Genomic DNA, 26,155 nt, shown 5'->3' with positions numbered 1-26,155 from the left:
TTTTCGGATGAAAGCAAATTTTGCATGTCATTCGGAAATCAAGGTGCCAGAGGAGGAAGACTGGGGAGAGGGAAATGCCAAAATGCCTGAAGTCCAGTGTCAAGTACCCACAGTGAGTGATGGTCTGGGGTGCCATGTCAGCTGCTGGTGTTGGTCCACTGTGTTTTATCAAGGGCAGGGTCAATGCAGCTAGCTATCAGGAGATTTTGGAGCACTTCATGCTTCCATCTGCTGAAAAGCTTTATGGAGATTAAGATTTCATTTTTCAGCACGACCTGGCACCTGCTCACAGTGCCAAAACCACTGGTAAATGGTTTACTGACCATGGTATTACTGTGCTCAATTGGCCTGCCAACTCTCCTGACCTGAACCCCATAGAGAATCTGTGGGATATTGGGAAGAGAAAATTGAGACACGCAAGACCCAACACTCTGGATGAGCTTAAGGCCGCTATCGAAGCATCCTGGGCCTCCATAACACCTCAGCAGTGCCACAGGCTGATTGCCTCCATGCCACGCCGCATTGAAGCAGTCATTTCTGCAAAAGGATTCCCGACCAAGTATTGAGTGCATAACTGAACATAATTATTTGAAGGTTGACTTTTTTTTGTATTAAAAACACTTTTCTTTTATTGGTCGGATGAAATATGCTAATTTTTTGAGAGAGGAATTTTGGGTTTTCATGAGCTGTATGCCAAAATCATCAATATTAAAACAATAAAAGGCTTGAACTACTTCAGTTGGTGTGTAATGAATCTAAAATATATGAAAGTCTAATGTTTACCAGTACATTACAGAAAATAATGAACTTTATCACAATATGCTAATTTTTTTAGAAGGACCTGTACTTCTACAAGAGTAAACAGCATATTATTGAGTTCACAAATTAGAATCACACATTTAACCCCTCATCTATATAAGAGTCTATTAACTTAAATGCAATCGAATCCCTAATTTCTTAATTGAATCGAATTCAACTGAGGCAGACACAATAACTGGGAAATGCTTGTGTGTAAGTCTGTGAAGATCGGCCTTAAGCAAGTGCGTCTCTTGAATACATAAGACATCAGTTTTATCTTTGATGGCATCACGCCATACTTGACATCTTTTAAAAGGACTATTTAGACCTTTGGCATTAATAGAAGTAAATTTAAGAACCATTATAAATGGAGTATTAAGAATGCTAACAGCCGATCGTCACATACCCAAATCTTCTGCATTATGGAGCACATATATTATTTTTTTTACTTGTTTTATTGAAGTTTAACAAGTAAGGCAAGTTACATCAGGACAAAGTAGGGGTAAATCCCATGCTGGGGATACATTGACATCATGATATATCTCTAGAATATTGCATCGGGCATGAAGAAGAATCCATTCTTGGTCAGAGATAAGAGAACAGCAGAAATAATGAGGCAACAATCTAGAGCACGGGATCCGCACATTATCATACAGCAGGCATATGGGCAATATCGGCCACAGAGTACATGCATGCATTGTGTAAAGTTAAAGAAGATGAGCACCACTCTCCCCACCTCTTATGAAACTTTTGTGGGCATTTTCTGTGAATAAATGCAATTTTCTCCATACTCACAGCGTGATTGACCAGTGATTTCCATTGACCCAGTGTGGGTGCTCTATCAGCCATCCACCTGAGAGCAATGGCTTTTGGAGCACATATAAGGGCGTCTGTCATCATCATTTCACTTTTTTAACCCTTCCCATAGCTCCCTAGCATGCTTACAGTTAATTAAAACGTTACCTCTGGCATCAATCCTGGACTTATAAAACCATTGAAAACGATCTTTATAACATATGCAAATGAGGACTCGCAAGTGCCCAGGGGCGGCGTTACCCTCGTAGGTGCCCTGCTAGCTCAGCCTTTTCATTGCTTCCCCCCGCCCCTTCCTTCCCTCCACCCGCCCATCCTCTCCCTCTGACCGACAATCTACCAACTTGTTATTCCGCCGAGATCCTGCGCACTCAATCCTTTGGCCGGCGCATGCGCACTGCGATGCCCATTCCTTGTACGGCATCACAGTAATTAATGCGCATGTGCCGATGGACCGACTCCTTTGTTGTGTTTTCGCGTCGTTAGCCGGCGCATGCGCAATAGTTACTGTGATGCCATACAAGGAATGGGCATTGCAGTGCGCATGCGCCGGCCAAAGGAATGAGTGCGCAGGCGTGGGATCTCGGCGGAATAACAAGTTGGTAGATAGGCGGTCAGAGGGAAAGGATGGGTGGGCGGAGGGTAGGAAGGGGCGGGGGGAAGCAATGAAAAGGCTGAGCTAGCAGGGCACCTACGAGGGTAACGCCGCCCCTGGGCACTTGCGAGCCCTCATTTGCATATGTTATAAAGATCATTTTTGATGGTTTTATAAGTCCAGGATTGATGCCAGAGGTAACGTTTTAATTAACTGTAAGCATGCTAGGGAGCTATGGAAAGGGTTAAAAAAGTGAAATGCTGATGACAGACTCCCTTTAAAGGGATTCTGTCACCTCCCCTAAGCCAAAAAACGATTTTAAAGCAGCCATGAAGCACAGCTTACCTGGATTAGGCTGTGCTCTTTTATCTTGAAATCCGTCCAGCAGTTACTGCAAAAAACGACTTTGATTGATATGTAAATGTGTCCTGAAGGTGCCCAGAGGGGCGTTTTTTTCTTCTTAGAGAGCCCAGTACCGCCCCTCTTTCAGTGCCCAGCCCGCCTTCCTTGTACTGTCTAACCGCCGCCTCCAGCCTGCCACAGCCTCTCCTCCCTCTCCTCCCCCTCCCTCATGCCGAACGAACTCTCGCACAGGCGCAGTACCCACTGAGGGCTGCGCCTGTGCGATCAGCAGGAGACTGAGGGCAGCAGCTTCATCTTCGTCACTGGGCATGCGCCGAGCCCAGTGACGTCCGATGCTCGCTCTTCCCTGCTGACTGTGCGAGAGTTCGTTCGGCGTGAGGGAGGGGGAGGAGAGGGAGGAGAGGCTGTGGCAGGCTGGAGGCGGCGGTTAGACAGTACAAGGAAGGCGGGCTGGGCACTGAAAGAGGGGCGGTACTGGGCTCTCTAAGAAGAAAAAAACGCCCCTCTGGGCACCTTCAGGACACATTTACATATCAATCAAAGTCGTTTTTTGCAGTAACTGCTGGACGGATTTCAAGATAAAAGAGCACAGCCTAATCCAGGTAAGCTGTGCTTCATGGCTGCTTTAAAATAGTTTTTTGGCTTAGGGGAGGTGACAGAATCCCTTTAAGTTGCAGAAAAGCATTTACTCCGGCAAGAAAAACAAAAACAAAAAAAAACACCAAACTAATACAAGAATACAATCAGAAAGTCGTGCAGTTGATCAGGTTTCACCTCTTCCAGGATCCCACGAATCTGATATTATTGCGGCGGGAACGATCACTTTTGCACGAAGTGCGGCCAGTTTGTCATCTCTTTCATTGGTAGTATCTACTAATTCGTTATGTGCTTTTGCGAATTCAGACATTTTGTTCTCCAGATGGGATGTACGCATCCCCACTTCATTCATCACTTTCTGTAAAGGGGTTAACATGTCACGAAAATCCGCCAGTAGAGATGACCGCAGGTCTCCCATTAGGTCTGTCGGCTCCAGTATTGCTAATATTTGGATAAGGTTGGGAGTATGCCATAGGCGAGCACTCTGCATAATGATGATCAATTGATAAAACTTGACACTGGGGCCTCCCAGCGTTAACATAATGCTGCCCAGGGGAGGTTTCATGGCTGAGATGTGTCGTCGCCATATTTCTTCCCAGCATGTTATCTGGGAGAAGCGTCCCTGAGGTGGCAGGAGAAGAGGTAGGGTGCAATAACGAGGATCCCTGTGTTCCCATCTTGTGTTGTGCTCGCTGCGGGGAAAAACTTTTTCCCTGCAGAGGTAGCCTTCTTTCTGGTCTTTGTCATTGCCGGTCTGTTCAGGGTGACAGTCCCCGTCTGGTAAGTGGACTCAGGGCAGTGCAAGTATGCTGTGTGCCGCAATCTCAGACCTGAAGCATCGGAGCCGTGCTGAAGCGTGACCGATCTAGTCCATGCGCTGCCAGTTTTTACTTTTTAATAAATTTGCTGAAATTTCTTTTTTTTTTTTTTTTTTAAGTTTTCACTTTCTCATTATAGGGTAACGAGTTCAGAATGATGGGGGGGGGGGGTGCTTGATTTTATTTATTTTTTTAGTACAAGGCTGCAACATAACACAATATGAAAAAAGTAAAAGGGTCTGAAGACTTTCAGAATGCAGTGTAGCTGCGTATATACAGATTTTCTCTTTATTTTTTAGGGAAACAGAAACTCATTTCTCGTCAGATACTGACTTTGATGACAGTGAAGGAAAAATCCCAAAACAAGGCAAAGGAAAGGTATGCTTTTTTTTTTATTATATATTTTAAAAAAATAGAAAAAGCTATGTATTTATTGCTTTGTGGTCCTCAAATCCTGTATATGAGAGGAGCAGTAGTGCACATTCGTGACCACTGCTCCATAAGCTCTGGGACTGCCAAGTACAACATGTGACTATGGCCGAATGCACACGGCAGTGTTCTGCGGCCGTGAGCGGTCCGTGGTATGCTGGGCTGGATTCCTGCTGACAGCGGCGGCATGAATCCCACGGCGTCATAGCAACCAATGACGCTGTGCGCTCCTGCTGTCAGCAGGAATCCAGCCCGGCATACCACGGACCGCTCGCGGCCGCAGAACACACCGTTTGCATTTGACCTATCTCTTCAGTTCTATAGAGGTCAGTGGAACAGTAGCCATGCATGTTCACTTCTGCTGTATTCCGACAGGGGACTCTGTGCACCCCAGTTCTTGTGGTCAATGAGGGCCCCAACGGTTGGACCCCTTCCACAATCTAACTTTTATCAGCTATTCTGTGGGTAGGTGATAGATGTTGCTTATGATCAGACCCCTTCAATAAAGAGATCCTCTGTGTATTTGTGTCTGGTATACTCCCACGTTCCTGTAGGTTTACTAGTTCTGTTTTTGATTTTCCATTTTTAGCAAGTAGCAACTATTGTTGATACTGTGATTTGTGGCAAATCTGGTACATTTCCTTTATGCACAGCGTGGCCTATAGCTAAAATGAATTTCAATTTTTCTTTTTAGCAGAAAGGAAAGAAAGCTGCGGTAGAAAGAAACAAAGTTGCCCCCTTGAGACCTGGTGGTCCCAACTGGATGAATGGACATCATCAACAAAATGGCGTGGAAAACGTGATGCTTTTTGAAGTTGTTAAAATGGGGAAAAGTGCAATGCAGGTGACGCATTTATTTGTGGAATTCTTCTGCACAATACTTCCTCTGACGTTTTGCAGTAATAAGCATTTAGCTGTTTGACCATATATTTATTGCTCAAAGATCTCATGGATAGGCTGAGACGTAGGTTCACCACACAATCCTTTTTCGTAGACATTTCAAAGATTTCCCCCTCTTCATATATTAAATAATGTAAAGCAGCTGTAGGTTTTGAAACCTGAAATAATATTTAACTCTTTATTCTTTATAATTTACTATTTTACTGAATAATAGCATTTAATGTAAAAAGGGTTATTTAGGTTTGTTTTATTATTACTTTTGGAGTTTTTTAGTCTCTAAGAGATTTGAAACATCCATGACATAATTTACGAAAACATTAGTTCCTGTCATTGGTGCACTCTGGCATGGCCTAATATTTGGCTACCAGTATCAGACCTGGAAACCTTTGGCAGGTAAGCAGCTGGCCATGGTACCCGATCATTACCCTGCAGTCACATGAGTTGGTTGACATAGGGAACACTTGGTTATCCACTATATTCTATTAGCACACAAGGCAGGAAGATATAAAACCTTTAGGCCCTTTTCACACAAGCGAGTTTTACGTGCGGGTGCAATGCTTGACATGAACACATAGCACCCTCACTGAATCCTGACCCATTCATTTCTATGGGGCTGTGTACATGAGAGTTGTTTTTCATGCATCAGTTCTATAGTCAGCGTTTTTTACCCAGCCCTGTCCCCATAGAAGTGAATGGGGCTTCAGTGAAAAACGCATTACATCTGCAAGCATGTGTGGATGCGATACAGTTTTCACTGATAATTGCTAGGAGATGTTGTTTGTAAACGCATCAAAAGACATTGAACTTGCTTGCAAAATGGAGCGAGTTTCACTGAATGCATCTGGACCTTATCCGTCACGTTCGTATGAAAGAGGCCTTATATTATTTAGCCCTTTCCCTGCAAAGGACGTATCATACCTCCTGGCTGGGTGGCATTTTAGCAGCCAAGCATGCAGGCGCACTGTGCCACCAATGTTTATTATACTAGGGGGAATCACATAGCCGGCACCCAACCTCTATGACAGGGAGCTGCGATCAGCGGCAGTTAACCCCTCAGGTGTGGTACCCCGCCTCCTGTATTTGTATTAACAGGTCAGTTATCTTCATTGGTGGCGCAGTGGCCACAGCCCCTCCCTTCTTCCTCCGGTCTCTCCTCTTATTGACGGCGGCAGCATAGGTGGGAGGGAGAGACTCCTTCTCCACTGCGCTGCTGAGAAGAACATCGGTGGCGGGGCAGAGAACTGTCATCGTCTGTGCCCCGCCGATGTATTCAACGGTAGAGCTGCGGCAGCAGGTCTAGTGGCAAATGGCGACAAGACTAAAATGTTTTGTCGCCATTTGTAAATTCTAAGTCGCATTGGCGACCATTTTGGTCGCCATCTGGAGCCCTGAGTCTGCAATAAGGGTACAGAGGGGTGGTGACACGTTGGGGGTGTGTACCTGCACAGACCGACTCTATCCAATCAGTGCTGCCATTTTCAGACTGTGCAGGTACCCCCAACTGGTTACCTCCCCTCTGTACCCTTACTGCAGACTGCTAGAAATTAATTTATTACTTCTAGTAGAAATAATAAAGGAATGGCACATTATGGGAGCCATAAGAATAGGTGCTTCAGAATTGTTATTACATGGGGGATACATGAAGCTATTAAAAAATTATGTCATGAGTGGTGAAAGGACCTCTTTAAAGATGGTGCCGCTGCGGAGCGGAGCAGGTGCCAGAGTGCCTGATGTTTCACACAGCTGACATCTGAGGCTAATGTTTGCGTCTGTATTTAGAAAGTGCTGAGTTGTATTTCGATCGTGTGCTGGATGTCTGCTGTCAGAAAATATGTATGTATAGTGGATGAGGGGGCTAGTATAATTTTTTAGTTTGTAATTTAACTTTTATTTGTACTTGTCAAAACTTCAAAAAGAGTTTGTGCCAAGTTTCCAAGTTATCCCCTACACCATCGGTCGGACGGTCACCGATCCCAAGAATAGAGGTCCAGTTACCTTCATGATGGTGACAGATTAAGCATGCACCCTGCCTCTCTATTTATTTTCTATGGGACTGCTGGAGATAGAGGAGTACATCACTCAGCGATCTCTTGCAGTTGATCAGGGGAACAGGACCCGGTTTTTAGGATAAGTGGACATAGGGGATAAATGTTAACTTGGCAGAACCCCTTTGAAATAATAAAATGAGAAATTTGGCTTTCACAATTTTAATTCCTGTCTTTGTTTCTCTTTGTTTTTCAGTCTGTGGTAGATGACTGGATAGAGGCATACAAACACAATAAGGATATAGCACTTCTTGATCTGATAAACTTTTTTATTCAGTGTTCAGGATGTAAAGGTAATTTATATTTATGTGATCTATTATTGAGCCTTTTTTTTAGGTTACGTTGACTTTGCTATCGGTAGTCCAGAGTAGTGTACCTTTTTTAAAGGGGTTTTCTGGGAATGGTAATTGATGGCTGCAGGCAATCTGTCCTAGAATGTGACAAGCACTGGTTGTCTTCATTTGAATGGTAGGGGGTGAGGGTTTGGAGAATTACTATACACTGCGCTCCTGCACCTGCCCTTTCTTTACAGTGGTGAGCGTTCTTGTGATGCTCATACTGTACACAGGATCACTCCATTACAATTTATTGTAGAACGGGATCTCTACTTCTACAATAGTTGATAATGATGACATCCTGTGTGCAATAAGCTGTCATTACTGAGCAGCTTGATGGGAAAGAGGGAGCAGGATCACATCCCTTCTTTCCGTTCCTGTCAGGCTGCTCAGCCATGAAAACATATCGCACACAGGATCACCTCATTAGTAATTGAGCGATTCTGTGTATCGTTTCAGTCTGTCAGGAATGCTTACCAATGTAAAGAGAAGGCAGGTGCTGCAGTGCATTTTATAGAGAGATCCCACCTGTTATTCTCCCTCCCCCATCCAGCTCTACAGTTGGAGGCCACCTGTCCTAGTCATTTGCTGAAGGTAATTAATGACTATTCTTGGAGAACCCCAATAACCTTTCTTGCCAGTAATTAGAGCCATGTAAACGTAAAAGCAGAGTGAAAAGGTAGTGTGGCCTGCTGCTTGGACCAATTTTTCCTAAAATGTTTGCTCAGTTTCATTCCAGTCATTAGATGTAAAAATAAAAAAAAAACTCTCTTTTACACATATATACTTAAAATGTTTTTCCTTTCTCCAATGTATTCAGAGTATGCAGAAATGTTGGTGAATGTTTGTTTTTTAAGGGTGAGCTCACATCTTGTTTTTACCCAATCTGTTTAACGTATACAAAAAACATGCACGTTAAACGGATGCCTCAGACTGATGCCATAAAGTGGCATCCATTCACCATAGAGTTCCATTGTCAAAAAAATGAAATAAAAAAAATATATACTTTTTTTTACTGGACTCTGCAGGATGCAAGAATGTGGTGTGCTGCGTTTTTGTATCCTTTTTTTTTCTTTTCTTTCTAATATATACGTCAAACGGAGGCATAAAACTTGATGTAAACCCACCCTTAAATGGATGCCTTCTTCATAGTGTTCCATAAAACTAAACGGATACCTTAACGTAATACTTCTTTTAAATACTTAGTAGTAAGAAACACAAGTAGTGGCACTCGACATAGTGTTCACACACCTTGCGCTTTATCAATGAATCTTATTCATGTTATATGAATCTTTTGAGCAGAGCACCATCGAATATCGCTTTTGATCTAGTGCTGATAAGGGTCTATTCAGATTGGTCAACTTTTGTTCAACTCTGCAGGATGGAAAAGCGTAGTGTAATGTTCTTTTGCATCTTTTTTTTTTTTTTTTTTTTTTTTTACCAACTTATATGTTAAACTTAGGGAAAACACGTGATGTAAACCAAGCCTAAGTTATACGTATCTTTCAGCTGAGTATGTCACCTCCAGGCTGGTCCTCTACTGTAAGGCCCCTTTCACACGGGTGAGATTTCCGCGCGGATGCGCGCGCATTGTGAGGTGAACGCATCGCACCCGCACTGAATCCGGACCCATTCATTTCTATGGGGCTGTGCACATGGGTGGTGATTTTCACGCACCACTTGTGCGTTGTGTGAAAATTGCAGCATGCTCTATATTGTGTTTTTCACGCAATGCAGGCCTCATAGAAGTGATTGGGGCTGCGTGAAAATGGCGAGCATCCGCAAGAAAGTGCGGATGCAGTGCGATTTTCACGCATGGTTGTTAGGTGACGATCGGGATGGGGACCCGATCATTATTATTTTCCCTTATAACATGGTTATTAGGTAAAATAATAGCATTTTTAATACAGAATGCTTAGTATAACAGGGATGGAGGGGTTAAAATAAATAAATAAAAATTTAACTCCCCTCATCCACTTGTTCGCACAGCCCGGCTTCTCTTCTGTCGTCTTCTTTGCTGTCCATGAGGAAAAGGACCTGTGGTGACGTCACTGCACTCATCACATGGTCCATCACATGATCCATCACCATGGTGATGGATCATGTGATGAGCGCAGTGACGTCACCATAGGTCCTTTTCCTCATGGACAGCAAAGAAGACGACAGAAGAGAAGCCGGGCTGCGCGAACAAGTGGATTAAGGTGAGTTAAATAAATTTTTATTATTTTTTAACCCCTCCAGCCCTATTTTACTAAGCATTCTGTATTAAGAATGCTATTATTTTCCCTTATAACCTTGTTATAAGGGAAAATTGTAAAATCTACAGAACACTTAACCCGAACTTCAGGTTCGGATCTGGGTACCAAACATGCAGATTCTTCGCACGGGCGTGCAAAACGCATTCAAATGCTTTGCACTAGCGGGGAAAAATCGCGCATTTTCCCGCAGCGCCCGTGTGAACCCAGCCTAAGACATGTGAATACATATATTTTAAGTTTCAATAAATGTTATGATGGCTTGTTGAATACCTCAGTATGTTTTTTAATTAACAGGCGTCGTCTCTGGAGAAATGTTTCGCCACATGCAGAACTCTGAAATTATTAGGCGAATGACTGAAGAGTTTGATGAGGTATACATTTATTTATTTTTTTGTTTAGTGTTTTTATTTTTTATTTGATACACCATAGCAATATAACTGAACCTGAATTATTTACACATTTCATCCAGCCATGTTTGTTATGCCAAAATGTATTGTGCCGGAATAGAGAATCTGTGCTTATTAGGCTGGTTTCACACTAGCGGCAAGGAACTCCAGCAGGCTTTTCCAGTGGGTGAACAGCCTGTCTGATCCGTGCTGCCGCTAGTGCACGCTTGCACCCGGACATGTCGTAGTTTTATTCTGTCCGCTCTCGGCCTGTTTTCCGTGCTGCCGCTGGAACTCCGACCCACCCCCGTTATGCACTAGCGGCAGCACGGATCCTACGGGCTATTCACCCGCCGTACCAGCCTGCCAGAGTTCTTTGCCGCTAGTGTGAAAGTAGCCTTAAGCAAATAGAGATAGTTTGCTTCTTTTGCATTTAATTTATTTTATTTTTTTATAACTTTATAAAAGTAGAAAAAGAAATATACAAGCTTTCTTATTTTCCTGTCAAAATTACAACATAAAATTATTATTATTGGCAGAATGAGGTGGCTCTACTAATCAATGGGGATGGAATGGTGCTCTATATCTCAGTGTGAACTCCACACACCAAAAGGTTAATACAGAAAGATAGTCAAGAAAGATATGGCACTCATATATCCGGAAGACTGCTCAAACATTTGATTTTATTATATTCAAATATTCTGCAGGTGACAAATTACTAAAAATCATGCATCTAAAATCAACATAAAAGATACGTCAATTGTAGTAGAAATACACAATAAAACCATTAAAACATCACTAAAATGACGATTATTATGTTAAAAGCTGAGGAATAGGGTATTCGTTGAAAATTATTATTATTTTCATTTACCCATGATCACCCCTTTCCCGAGCCACCCTACCCTTGCGTTTCGTCTTAAAGGGCTTCTGTCACCCCCAAAACACAATTATTAATTTCTTTGGCTTGTTAAAATCCTTATTTAACGACTATTCCCTATATAGGGCTCTTACCTTGTTCTGTGACTTTGTTTCCTTAAAATTCAATCTTTTAAAATATGCAAATCGCTAGTGTCTGCTCTGCCAAACAATCCTAATACAATAGCTTTTGGGGCAGCCGTTTAGCTAAAAAAAGATCTTATATTGATATGCTAATGACCCTCTAGGTGCTATGGGGGCGTCATTAGCACCTAGAGGATCGGTCTACCTTCACAAAATGCCGCCGCCCAGCGCGTCCCTCCAGCCCGCCCATCTCCTCCGGAATGCGATCAAGCGGCTGAATTCTCGCGCATGCGTCGTGCGCGTCTGTATTCGGCGCATGCGCAGTGAATGTCCGGCTGCTTCCCTGCTCAGACATCTCCACTGCGCCTGTTCCTCGGAGCACTATGACGTCATTGGTGCAGGCGCAGTGGAGATGTCTGAGCAGGGAAGACATTCGCGGCGCATGCGCCGAATACAGACGCGCACTGCGCATGCGCGAGAGTTTGGCCGCTTGATCGCATTTTGTGAAGGTAGATCGATCCTCTAGGTGCTAATGACGCCCCCATAGTCCCTAGAGGGTCATTAGCATATCAATATAAGTTCTTTTTTTAGCGAAACGGCTGCCCCAAAAGCTATTATATTAGGATTGTTTGGCAGAGGAGACACTAGCGGATCGCTAGTGTCTGAAAGCTAATTATGTGAAAACGAAGTGGTAGAAACCCTTTAAGTTTCGGGGGTCTGATCCCCTTTACAATGCATCACAATACTTTTGTATTGTGAAGAAATGGCTGTAAGTGTATTACAGACTGTAATAAACGTACAGCCTGTTTGCCTGTGAGATCCAGGGGGCACCAGCCTGCCTTCCCTGCCATCGGGTCCCCGTCACAGCAGGGTTGGGACCCGATGGAAGCTCCGATCCCCGCAAGGACATTGCACGTGCCACGGTCAGCACTGAACGCGGCACATCAAGGGTTAACGTGCTGGCATCAGTGATTTCACCGATGAAGGCGCATGCAGTAGTGGTCCGGCTATCAGTTACTGCTGGGCCTCTGCCGCGGATTGGGCGGAACAGGTCCTTAAGGGGATAAGCCTTGTAAAAATGAAACATTTTACAGCTAACTGTTTATATTATTTGAATTAACAAAAGGATAGGTTTTGGCACCTGAAGGCCTCTGCAAACCTGAAATGGTGCCTGAGAAACATTCTAAAATATGGAGGCCCCAAATCCACAAGGTGCACATTAATTTCTGTGTATCTGAGTAAAGTAGCACACAAGGGGCCACATATGGGGGATACTTGTAAAAAGTTGAGTTTTAGGCCCCTTTCACACGGGCGAGTTTTCCGTGCGGGTGCGATGCGTGCGGTGAACGCATTGCACCCGCACTGAATCCTGACCCATTCATTTCTATGGGGCTGTGCACACGAGCGGTGATTTTCACGCATCACTTATGCGTTGCGTGAAAATCGCAGCATGCTCCTCTTTGTGCGTTTTTCACGTAACGCAGGCCCTATAGAAATGAATGGGGTTGCGTGAAAATCGCATGCATCCGCAAGCAAGTGCGGATGCGGTGCGATTTTCACGCATGGGTTCTAGGTGACAGTCTATTCACTGTATTATTTTCCCTTATAACATGGTTATAAGGGAAAATAATAGCATTCTGAACACAGAATGCTTAGTATAATAGTGCTGGAAGGGTTAAAAATAATAAAAAAGTTAACTCACCTTCTCCTCTTGTTCGCGTAGAGGCCGGTCTGTTCTTTAGCTGTGGCTGAAGGACCTTTGATGACGTCAGATCACATGCTCTATCACCATGGTGATGGACCATGTGATTGGAGCATGTGATCTGACATCACCTCAGGTCATTCAGTCCACAGCTAAAGAACAGACCGGGATCTACGCGAACAAGAGGAGAAGGTGAGTTAACTTTTTTATTATTTTTAACCCTTCCAGCACTATTATACTAAGCATTCTGTATTCAGAATGCTATTATTTTCCCTTATAACCATGTTATAAGGGAAAATAATACAATCTTCAGAACATCAATCCCAAGCCCGAACTTCTGTGAAGAAGTTCGGGTCTGGGTACCAAACATGCGTGATTTTTCTCACGCGAGTGCAAAACGCATGACAATGTTTTGCACTCGCGCGGAAAAATCGCGCATTTTCCCGCAACGCACCCGCCTCTTATCCGGGCAAAAAACATGACGCCCGTGTGAAAGAGGCCTTAGTGTTTTTCTCCTCACCTGCTGTGTTACATGCATAAAAAAAATAGAATCAGAAAATCTAAGTTTTACATTTCCATTTTGCATTAATTCCTGTGAAACACCAGAGTTAGCAAACCTCAATGTTGTTTTTTTAAGTACTGTGATCAGTGCAGTTTTTAAAATTGAGTGATTTATGGGGGGGTTCTAATACATAGGCCCCTCAAAGCCACTGAACTGGCTCCTAGTTTTCTACCGTTAAATAGTCGCACACATTTTAGCAAACATTTACTGCTTTTTGGGGGTTTTGCACCCCTTTCACCACTATTATAAATAGTGGGTGGTGCTGGGCCTAGCCATTCGACACTTTTATAATAATTTACACCAGCTTCCTGGTACAGTTGTTAAGAGGCGTGCGCTCAGCCTCTGCAAGACTGACAGAATGGCTTAGACAAGTGAAAGCATTCCAAACATACAGTGACTCCTGTCAGATTTGAAACGTGGAGCTCAGTCCTTAAGGTCAAAACCGACTCACTCCTTAAGGGGTTAAATACGAAGTTAAAGACGAGCCCATCATAAATCTGATAAAATGCACTTAAACTTTGCAACATTTGCTCTTATAGCTGCTAATCTAATATTTTGTCTTTGTAGGACAGTGGTGATTACCCTTTAACCATGGCAGGTCCACAGTGGAAGAAATTTAAGTTCAGTTTTTGTGAATTCATTGCTGTTTTAGTCCGCCAGTGCCAATACAGCATCATTTATGATGAGTATATGATGGACACAGTCATTTCTCTTCTCACTGGGCTTTCTGATTCACAAGTCAGAGCGTTTCGACATACAAGTACATTGGCAGGTTGGTACAGAAAGTTAACCAGAATATGAGAATTTTTTTTCATATTTTTTGTGTTTGACTTTACCATTGTTTCTCTTTTGCCAGCTATGAAATTGATGACAGCCTTGGTTAATGTGGCTCTTAACCTGAGCATTAACATGGACAATACACAAAGGCAGTATGAAGCAGAAAGGAACAAGATGATTGGAAAACGAGCCAATGACAGACTGGAACTCTTACTGCAGAAGCGAAAGGAGGTTAGTGTTCATATACAGTCCACCTTGTTCATGATATGGGTATTCTGTAATGCCTGTTAGGCTATTCCAAATGCCACCTTGGGGACTTCCAGACCTTAAAGAGGTTTTCCATGAAAAATGACATCCTATCTAGTGCCTGCCTCCATAAACAGAAACTTTCATACCTGCTCGTTGCCGCAGCTCCGTGCCTCTGCTCTGCTCTATGCTGTCCATGTTCCAGAACCTGCAGTATTGACATCTGGCGCAGCATGGTCATGGTCACATACTCCGCTGCAGCCAGTGCTTGATGCTTGTGTCCACATCACCACTAAAGTCAGTCATTGGCTGCAGTGTTGCATGTAATCATACCCAGGCAGTACCGGATGTAGACTAGGGTTGCACTGTGTATCGAACTATCGATACCCAAACGATACATTTAAACCCGGATCGACCTGATAATGGGATACTAGTCTGCGCTACTGCAGACTCAGCAGCACAGTGGAGAAGGAGACAGTCCCTCTCTCCCCACTGTGATGCGGCTGCCGCTGGCACCAATGAGAGGATAGTACTTAGGAGGGGATGGGATGTGGCCACTGCGCCACAAATGAATATAACTAACCCTAAATGACGGGGAATGCGATTCCATAAACCCAGTCAAGTGCCACACCTGAGAGGGTAATTGATGCAGTTCGACGGGATCTCTGTCATTGAGGTCGAGTGCCGGATGTGTGAAATGGCCAGCACCCGCCTCCCACATTTGTATTAACGGGTTAAATATATTCATTGGTGGCGTAGTGGCCTCCCAAAACCCCCCAGTATTATATTCATTGATAGCAGTGGCCACAGGGTCCCCTCCCCCCTCCTTAGTATATTCATTGGTGACAGTGGCAGCATCCGATTGGAGCCCTAGCAGTGAAATACCGGATCTCTGATCGGTTACCATGGCAGCCAGGCCGCTACTGAAGCCTGCCATGGTAAGCTCCCTGCTGTCGTGAGCACAGGGCAGCAAGGACAGTGTGAAGTCCTATTCACCCTATAGATCTCTATTAGGGTGAATAGGACAAGGGTTCTATCCCCTAAAGGGGCTAATAGTTATGAATTGAAAAAAAAAAAAAAAAAAATATATATATATATATATATATATATATATATATAAAATATTATTAGTTTAAATCACCCCATTTCCCAATTTTACATATAAAATATATAAACAATAAAAAACTATTAAAATATAAAAAATATCTCTTATGCGGTGAACGCCATAACAGAAAATAAAGAAAAAACATCCCCCTTTTTGTTTTATTTTTATTTTGACGCGTGGTATCAAGCATCACAATACTTTTTTATGGTATCGAAATCAAATCAAAATGTTAGTATGATGACAACCCTAATGTAGACCCTAATGTGGGAAGCGGAACATGGACACAGCAGAGGCAGCGCGGAGGGAACAGGTGAGTATGAGCTTACAGAGGCAGGCTGCAGACATTACATGAAAAGTAATTATTCCTGGGAAAACCCCTTTAAATCATAAGTTATTGGGAGGAGTTCCACCAGAAATGTTGATTATCAGTAGTTTACCCACCAATGCCTAGAATGAAGGGGCCATTGCTTCTTTAGCTCCTCTGTCAAATTGCAGTGTGTGTACATTTTATTAACTGATTTAGGTCATAATTTGTCCCTTTACAGTTGCAAGAAAATCAGGATGAAATAGAAAATATGATGAATGCAATATTTAAAGGTGTTTTTGTACACCGATACAGGTATGATTTTTACCTTTTTTGACACACTTTCTGTTGTGATGATATAACCCAGTTTTATGTATTTTCTGGGTATGTTCCTACATATGCAATTGCATACAACCTATCGACCCCTTCCTGCTCTGTGCTATAAATTTATAGCACTGGCCCAGTGCTGTACTTTCATGGGACTTTCTCATTATCCTGGCTTAGCAGTTGCGATTGATACACGGAACACGGCACCTATAGCCAAGTTTGGAGAGGACTCTGACTCCGGCTATTTAACCCTTGAGATGATGCAATCAGTAGAGATGGCAACATAAAGCACTTCACCATCAGCCTGCATAATATGTGATGACATACCGAATATAGGCACTTAACAGGTGTCTGCATTTTAGGCTCTGTTGACACCTGTGTTGTGGTGCCTGGAGTGTGATACCAGCAGAGATCAAACAGGACCTTATCTGTATTAAATTTGCATGTAGTATGGAAAGATTTCGCTGTGGAGTTGTCAAACTTGCTATAAGGCTGGAATCGCACTTGCAGTTTTTGTTTCAGTTTTTCTGATTGTTGTTTTTTTTTTTTTGTGTGTGTGCCAAACACAGGAATTGATTCATAACAGAGAGAGATGCCAGTCTTTGTTTTCTACTTTTTGTGGTTCACTCCTGGCTTTGGCTCAGAAAAACTACCATAAATTTAGAACCACGCGCAGATATGTTATTTTCATGTCTGTCTTCTAGGCCGTAACAGCTATAAACTCGGCTAGTAACTGAACTAAACCTAAATCTTTTGTTTCTTTTTCATCTCAGGGATGCTATTGCAGAAATAAGAGCAATATGTATAGAAGAGATTGGTGTCTGGATGAAAATGTACAGTGATGCCTTCTTAAATGACAGCTATTTAAAATACGTGGGCTGGACAATGCATGATAAGGTAAGTAACAAAAAATAACATTAGATTTACATCTGCAGCACAGCTCTCCGGCAGCCTGCTGGAGTTCTCCGAATCTGGCATTGCCAGATAGTGCCGCCTGCCCACCAGACTCCATTGACTATAACAGGATCCGGCGGAGATTCGGGCGCTCCCCGGCAAATATGCTGGGTTTCGACCGAACAAAAAACACTGTACGCTCCGGGTTTTGTCCAGCTGATTCCTAGCATTCCCTGCAGGAATAGCCTGTCGGCAAGCTGTGCCGCCCACGTGAAGGTAGCCTTGGAATGTGTTTAAAAAAAAAAGTAAAGCTGTCCCATAGACCACCAGAGAGTGGCTTTATGAGCTGTATTCCATTTTCTAGAATTGTGTTAATTCTGCAATAAACAGATACAGTGATGCTCTGTGTTCTAATAGTTGCCGTAAAGGAGCAGATATTGTAATAAGAGCATGAAAAACAAGTTTTGTTAGGCTCCTTTCACACCTGCGTTCAGGTTTCCGCTCGTGAGCTCCGTCTGGCCCTAATGCATTCTCAGTGGAGGCGGATCCACTGAGAATGCATCCGCCTGCCAGAGCTCAGGCGAGCGGATCCGTTCCGACTTACAATGTAAGTCAATGGGGACGGATCCGCTTGAAGATGACACCATATGGCTCAATCTTCAAGCGGATCCGTCCCCCATTGACTTTCAATGTAAAGTCTGAACGGATCCGCTCAGGCTACTTTCACACTTAAATTTTTTTTCTAAGTTATAATGCAGACGGATCCGTTCTGAACGGAGCCACCGTCTGCATTATATGAGCGGATCCGTTCAGAACGGATCCGATCGAACGCAGGTGTGAAAGTAGCCTTAGTGACCTGCAAGTCATATATTATGAATCATTTATAACACATAAGGTGGATCCAATGTGATCTAAACTTTAAAGGCAAAGGGGTGAGGTGGCGGGATCAAGGAGATGAAATATGGCTGTGTTTTGAAGCCATAATGCAGTAATTAGGGGAGTTTGGCGGTTTACATAAGCGTATCAACCCATGGATGACCTATCGTTTCAGCCTTTTAGCATTTTTAGCAAGTGGTGCACTTGTGAGTTCATCATTAATAAGCTTATTTTCCATGCATAGTTACCAGAAACTTCATGGAATGGATCTGATTGTTATTTTTCCAATCATGAGCCATAGTAAATATAGCATACATGTATAGTAGCATATGTGAATGGGTACGTTCTGGAGGTTAAGGTCTAGTAGAGCTAGTTTGGGCTCCTTAAGTATAATTATGGCAAATAAACAGAATTTGGCCACATACCCAGTACCAGAATCTGCTCAGTCTAGGACAGGTCCACCATATGTGGTACATGTCTCCAGTAGATGGGCATCCATGAAAGCAGTCAGACTGGGAAGCATATAGCACTGCATCATCACTTTATTTGCTGACCATAAGGGTCCATTCACATGTCTGCAGAATGGGTTTGCATCCGTTCCGCAAATTGCGGAACGGGTTCGGACCCATTCATTCTCTACGGGGCAGGAATGGATGCGAACAGCACACAGTGTGCTGTCCGCATCTGCATTTCCAGAGCGCGCCCCCATCTTCCGGTCCGCGGCTCCGGAAAAAATAAAATAAAAATAGAACATGTCCTATTCTTATCCGATTATAATGGCGGACAAGAATGGGCAGTTCTATGGGGGTGCCGGCCGGGTGTATTGTGGATCTGCAATACACTACGGACGTGTGAATGGACCCTAAGATCGTAGTATTTATTGAGCAGCTGGAGCTGGTCACCCAGATGGATTGCCAGTCTGCTGACTCTGGTGCCGCTTGTTGATATATGGATGGACAGGTGATGTATGAGCTGAAGCTCTTCACACTACTTGTTCAGTCCTGTCTAAAATGACACCAGAAGCTGATCAACAGGTGCCCTTATTCTCACTGCAGCTGTGGTGTAGTTGAAGCATGCAGATCTGGCCCGCATGTAGACCCATGTTTGCTGTGACATCATGCAGAACTTGTTGGCAAGCATTCTCCTGGTTTGAGTGAAATTCTCTGATTAGCTTGGTGAGGAAGCCTGTCATAGTAAATCTGCTAAGATACTATTGATGCCAACACAGATATTACTGTGAGTACTGCATCCTAATAAGAGTCTAGTCATTGAAGAGCTTGTCAGCTTTTATAAAGTCTATATAGCAGTCATTAAGATGATGGACTACTGTACGTGTGAACCGGATCTGCAGTGTTCAAACAATTATTTAGTAATAGTGTCTATACATGTGTAATCTGCACAATCCAATTTTGCTACATGACTACATATGAATGCTAGGGCTATAATGAGACTTTTTATAGCAATACCTTTTTCCCTAGAAGTTAATTAAAGGGAACCTGTCACCGGGATTTTGCGCATAGATCTGAGCACATCCGCAATACCCAGTCCCCATAGCTCTTTGTGCTTTTATTGTGTAAATAAAAATGATTTGATACATATGCAAAATTACCTGAGAGAAGTCCTGTCCCTGACTTATCTTAGGTTAATTTGCATATGTATCAAATCTTTTTTTTTTACACAATAAAAGCACACAGAGCTATGGGGACTGGGTATTGCGGATGGGCTAGCGACCATCTAGCAACCCATGTTCTCAACTCTATACACAAAATCCAGGTGACCGGTTCCCTTTAAGTTGTGCATTAGTTGTATTTTCGTATTACTTTCCATAGATATAGCCTCCACTTTTTTTAAATGCCTCAGGAAAAAAAAAAGCTCAGAATTTGCCTGTAGAGATACGCCTGTGTCGCCTAAGGGTACTTTCACACTAGCGTTATTCTTTTTCGGTATTGAAATCCGGTAAAGGGGCTCAGTACCGGAGAAAAAAACTGTTTTGCCCTAATGCATTCTGAATGGAAAGCAATCCCAGGGCTCCAGACTAAAAAATATATCAAGGAGCCATTGGCTCCTAACCTGAAAAATTTAGGAGCCAAATTTAAAATACATATAATTACGGTATAATAAAAAAAATTAAAAAAACACGTCTTACCTAGAGTTGTCACGATACCAAAATTTTGACTCCATTTCGTTAACATAAAAAAGTATTGCGATACTCTATTTTAAGGAACGTCTGGACCATAATATAGAACAGTCCTAACCTAATTTTTGTCTTTCTGTTACAGCGTTCACCGCATAGGAGATATTTTTTAATAGTTCACACTTTTTCGGGCGTGGCAATATGTAATTTTTTTTATTATTTATATATAAAATTATAAAATTGGTCAAGGGGGTGATTTAAACTTAATATTTTGGTATTTGTTTTTTTAACCGCCCCCCTTTTTTATTTTTAATAACTATTTCCCCCTTAGGGGCTAGAACCTGGATTATTTCATCCCTTGTCCTATTCACCCTGATAGAGCTCTGTGGCACCTGAGGGGTTAATAGCGGCGGATCGCAGTGCGCAGTCATAGAGGCTGGGTGCCGGGTATGGGATATGGCTGGCACCCGCAGCGCAGCCTGCGTTTGTATTAAGCATAGACTATATTCATTGGTGGCACAGTGCACCCCCCCCCCCCCCCCCAAACCCCAGTATTATAAAGTAGAATCATTGGTGGCTCAGTGGCCACAGCCCCTCCCGTCCTTTTCCCTGCTATCAGCCCATTGGTGACAGCGGTACAGGGAGGGGGGACTGCCTCCTTCTCCCCTGTGCTGTTGAGAAGAACATGGCACATGCTGACAGCAGCGCGTGCCATGTCAGTTTGTGAAAGCTGCAGAGCAGCGGAGGGTCTTCTCGGCGCAAATGGCGACAAGACTACAAAGTCTTGTCGCCATTTAGCAATTCTGAGTCGCATTGGCGACCATTTTAGTCGCCATCTGGAGCCCTGAATCCGTTCAGTATGCATCAGGATGTCTTCCGTTCTGTCCCCTGTACGGTATTTGACCGGACAAAATACTGCATAATTTTTTCCAGCCAAAATCCCGAACACTACCGCATTATTTTCCATAAAGATGTATTAATGCCGGATCCGGTACCAAGTGTTCCGGAAATTGCCGCGTTGCTGGATCCAGTTTTCTGGTCTGCGCATGCGCTGGGACATAGGTGGAGCTTTTTTTTTTTTTTTGGGCTTTTGATCTTTGAAACCTTTTAAATACCGGATCAGTTATTCCAAATGAGACGGATCCAAAAAAAAAAAAAAAAACATTTCTGTTTGCTGTTTCAGTTCGGTTGTCAGAATTGCCTGTCTGATCCTAAAAACGCCAGTGTGAAAGTACCCTTAAAAGCAAGCTGATTGCTGCTAGTCTGGCTGCTGAAACTGCCAAGGGAAAGAAACTTTAGGCAGCGTAACATTCCGCCTGCAGGGCAAATGTAGTATTACACCCTATCCATTCAGATACATGGATAACTAGTGCATAGTTGTGCTGAGTAGGGTTGTTCCGGGTATCGAAATTTCGATACCCAATCGATACTTTTGTCCCGGTATCGATACGATACCGGGATTTCAGTTTTTTTTCGATTCTGGGCTGTATCTCTGAACATGAGCGCGCTGCTATCGGCGCGCTCATGTTCTCTCAGCAGCACGGGGAGAAGGAAGCTGTCCTCCCTCCCCCTGTGCTGCTGTCGCTGCCACCAATGAGAAGAGAGGGGCGGAGGAGGGACGGGCGCACTGCGCCACCAACGAGAAGAGAGGGGCGGAGGAGGGACGGGCGCACTGAGCCACCAATGATGGGAATAGTCCTATTTCCCACACAGAGCGGCGCCCACCGATGTCTCAGCACTCACCATTAGTCCTGGGCGCCGCTCCGTTCGCCCGCAGTGCCCCATTACTGTCTCATCTCCTACTCCACAAGATGCTGATTACTATCGGAGCGATGTGGAGGAGACATCAGCTTCACTAGTGGGCGTTCCTTCTCCCTGCGCTGCGATTGGACAGCGCTACAGCCAGGCAGAAGGAACGCCCACTAGTGAAGCTGATGTCTCCTCCCATCGCTCCGATAGTAATCAGCATGTGGAGCAGGAGAGGAGACAGTAATGGGGCACTGCGGGCGAACGGAGCGGCGCCCAGGACTAATGGTGAGTGCTGGGACATCGCTGGGCGCCGCTCTGTGTGGCCTGATAGTGAAAGTCAGTCTTTAACACAATACAGGAGGCGGGTGCCGGCAGCAGAAACGCATTGCCGGCACCCTGCAGCTGACAGGGAGCTGCGATCAGAGGCAGTTAACCCCTCAGGTGCAGCACCTAAGGGGTTAACTGCCGCTGATCTGCCAGTACCCGCCTCCTGTATAAAGGGGTAATTTATCATTGGTGGTGCAGTGTGCCCCCCAACCCCCCATCCCATTAAAATCATTGGTGGCAGTGGCCACAGGGACCTCTCCCCTCCCCCTCATTGGTGGTGCAGTGGCAGCTTCTGATCGGAGCCCCAGCTGTGTAAGCCTGGGGCTCCGATCGGTTACCATGGCAGCCAGGACGCTACAGAAGCCCTGGTTGCCATGGTAACATCCCTGATGCTGTGTGCACAAGGCACAGAGCAGCAGGGACAGTGTGAAGTCCTATTCACCCTGAGAGCTCTATCAGGCTGAATAGGACAAGGGATGAAAGATCCCAGGTTCTAGCCCCTAAGGCTACTTTCACACTTGCGTTCAGAGCGAATCCGTCTGAGACTGATCCGCTCATATAATGCAGACGGTGGATCCGTTCAGAACGGATCCGTCTGCATTATATTGTAAAACAAATTCTAAGTGTGAAAGTAGCCTGAACGGATCCGTCCAGACTTTACATTGAAAGTCAATGGGGGACGGATCAGTTTGAAATTGAGCCATATTGTGTCATCTTCAAACGGATCCGTCCCCATTGACTTCCATTGTAAGTCTGGACGGATCCGCTTGCCTCCACACGGCCAGGCGGACACCCGAATGCTGCAAGCAGTGTTCAGGTGTCCGCCTGCTGAGCGGAGCAGAGGCTGAACGCTTCCAGACTGATGCATTCTGAGCGGATCCGCGTCCACTCAGAATGCATTAGTGCTGGACGGATGCGTTCGGGACCGCTTGTGAGCCCCTTCAAACGGAGCTCACAAGCGGACACCCGAACGCTAGTGTGAAAGTAGCCTAAGGGGGGAAATAGTTATTAAATAAATAAAGAAAAGTTAAAAAAAAAAAAAACCCACCAAAATATGAAGTATAAATCACCCCCTTTTCCCAATTTCACATATAAAATATATAAATAATAAACATATTACATATCGCCACGTCAGAAAAGTCCAAACTATTAAAATATAAAAAAAACAAAAAAACTGCATGATTCGCCATTTTAAAAAATGCGGAATGCACGTGGCTTTTTTGGTTTAATTTTTTTCGCGTGGTATCGAATGGTATCGAGTATCGCAATACTTTTTCATGGTATCGAAACCGAATCAAAAATTTGGTATCGCAACAACTCTAGTGCTGAGTCCACAAATAATGGAGCAATAATTGGGGCAGTCCATTTTAAACATAGCAGTCATTTCCTACTTCATTTGACTGTTCATTAAAGGGGTTATCCCATGAACAGCATTGATAATAGATTTACGATTGCTTGGGGTCCAGCTGCTGAGACCCCACTAATCATTGTAATGTGTGTCCCCTGTTTGAATAAAGTTCCAATCACGTGTGCACACTACAGTTCCATTCCGTTTCTATGGATCAAGTGGAAATGTTGTCATGAGCCAACCCTTTTGAAGGGGTTTTCCAGGACTTACATGTTGATGACCTATTCTCGGGATAGTAGGTAATCAAGATCCAATTAATGGACACCCAGCACATCAACTGATCAGATGTTTGAGGCAGCCACTGATACTGTATAGTTTCCGGTGCTGGCAACAGCCCAAATCAGCTGATCTTGGTTTGGTGTATTGGATCCCTACGAATCTGATATTGATTTCCTAGCCTGAGGATAAGCCCCCAGTATCTAAGTACTGGAAATCCCATTGAATCTTAGTAAACGCATAGAGTAGTGTAATAAAGTGTTCATTCTGTTTCCAGCAAGGAGAGGTTCGGCTGAAATGTCTTACTGCTCTGCAAGGTCTGTATTACAACAGAGAGCTGAATTCCAAATTGGAGCTGTTCACTAGTCGTTTCAAGGTATTTCTTTCTCTTTTAAAGAGAGTACATTTTTACATTTACCAGTATTGAAAGCATTTTTTGCAACTGAGAAGTTTCTCTTTTCAGGATAGAATTGTGTCAATGACTCTTGACAAGGAATACGATGTAGCAGTTCAGGCAATAAAGCTTCTGACTCTGGTTTTACAGTGAGTAACGATCATCAGATTTAGCTGACTTATTTTAGACCAGCTTAAGAGCATGTGAACAATATATCAGAGGAGTGCATCATACACTTGTTTTTGTGACAGAGAAGCTGGTAATCTATTCTTATGACATTGGTAAGAATGTAGTTTATAGGGGTTGCTCGAGTGTTTGATACTGAGGACCTCTTAGAAGAGGTCATCAGTATCTGATCGGTGGGAGTCAGACACCTGGCCATCCTGCAGATAAGCTGTTTGAAGAGGCCGCACTGATCAGATATTGCTTACTTATCCTGAGGGTAGGTCATCAGTATTAGGCCTCGTTCACACGGGCGTCATGTTTTTTGCCCGGATAAGATGCGGGTGCGTTGCGGGAAAATGTGCGTTTTTTTTTTTTTTTTTTCTCCGCGTGAGTGCAAAACATTGTAATGCGTTTTGCACGTGTGTGAGTAAAATCGGCATGTTTGGTACCCGAACCCGGACTTCTTTACAGAAGTTCGGGGTTTGGGTTAGGTGTTCTGTAGATTTTATTATTTTCCCTTATAACATGGTTATAAGGAAAAATAATAGCATTCTTAATACAGAATGCAAAGTACAATAGGGCTGGAGGGGTTAAAAAATAATAAAAAATTATTTAACTCGCCTTAATCCACTTGATCGCGTAGGCTGGCTTCTCTTCTGTCGTCTTCTTTGCTGTGCACAGGAATAGGACCTTTTGATGAATTCACTGTGCTCATCACATGGTTCATCACCATGGTAAGGGACCATGTGATTGGATCATGTGATGTGATGTCACTACAGGTCCTTAGCCGGCAGCTCAACATTACAAAAGAAGACAGAGATCCGCAACTACACGATCAAGTGGATTAAGGCGAGTTATTTATTTATTTTTTTGAACCCCTCCATCACTATTTTACTTTGCATTCTGTATTCAGAGTGCTATTATTTTCCCTTATAACCATGTTATAAGGCAGGCATCCTCAAACTGCGGCCCTCCAGCTGCTGTAAAACTACAACTCCCACAATGCCCTGCTGTAGGCTGATACCTGTAGGCTGTTCAGGCATGCTGGGAGTTGGAGTTTTGCAACAGCTGGAGGGCCGCAGTTTGAGGATGCCTGTTATAAGGGAAAATAATACAGATCGGGTCCCCAGCCCGATCGTCACCTAGCAACCATGCGTGAAAATCGCACCGCATCCGCACTTGCTTGCGGATACTTGCGATTTTTCACGCGGCCCCATTCACTTTTATGGGGCCTGCATTGCATAAAAAAGCAGGATATATAGAGCATGCTGCGATTTTTCACACAACGCACAAGTGATGCGTGAAAATACCAACTCGTATGCACAGCCCCATTGAAATGAATGGGTCCGGATTCGGCGCGGGTGCAATGTGTTCAACTCGCGCATTGCACCCGTACGGAATACTCGCCCGCGTGAAAGGGGCCTTAGGCCTCATGTACACGGCCGTGGCCGTATTGCGGCCTGCAAGCAGCGGGTCTGCAGTATGCAGGCTCCTGCCGCATGCTCCCCGCATTGCGGATGCAGACCCATTCACTTGAATGGGTCCGGAGCTGCGGTGTGGAACGGAGGCATAGAACCACACGGAAGCACTACGGAGTGTTCTATTTTATTTTTATTTATTTTTGCGGTGCGGA

General features: G+C 44.0%; 1 protein-coding gene across 4 annotated transcripts in view; it reads left to right on the top strand.

The window, feature by feature from the left end:
- The window catches only part of STAG2 (stromal antigen 2), a 127,953-nt gene that overhangs the window by 67,440 nt on the left and 34,358 nt on the right, over window positions 1–26,155 (top strand). For 2 of the 4 annotated variants that reach the window (XM_044305299.1, XM_044305302.1), the window contains exons 4-13: window positions 4,284–4,362; window positions 5,111–5,257; window positions 7,555–7,651; window positions 10,246–10,322; window positions 14,168–14,372; window positions 14,457–14,608; window positions 16,274–16,347; window positions 17,133–17,256; window positions 24,241–24,339; window positions 24,427–24,506. In XM_044305299.1, coding sequence (XP_044161234.1) covers window positions 4,284–4,362; window positions 5,111–5,257; window positions 7,555–7,651; window positions 10,246–10,322; window positions 14,168–14,372; window positions 14,457–14,608; window positions 16,274–16,347; window positions 17,133–17,256; window positions 24,241–24,339; window positions 24,427–24,506 — 1,134 coding nt within the window. Of the gene's footprint in view, window positions 1–4,283; window positions 4,363–5,107; window positions 5,258–7,554; window positions 7,652–10,245; window positions 10,323–14,167; window positions 14,373–14,456; window positions 14,609–16,273; window positions 16,348–17,132; window positions 17,257–24,240; window positions 24,340–24,426; window positions 24,507–26,155 lie in introns of all 4 variants that reach the window. The other 2 variants (XM_044305298.1, XM_044305300.1) reach the window with 1 other exon arrangement.

Source organism: Bufo gargarizans, chromosome 9 (assembly GCF_014858855.1).
Source record: "Bufo gargarizans isolate SCDJY-AF-19 chromosome 9, ASM1485885v1, whole genome shotgun sequence".
Taxonomy (NCBI): Eukaryota; Metazoa; Chordata; class Amphibia; order Anura; family Bufonidae; genus Bufo; species Bufo gargarizans.
Note: the sequence above shows the minus strand (reverse complement) of the source record. Positions and strands in the feature narration are given on the sequence as shown.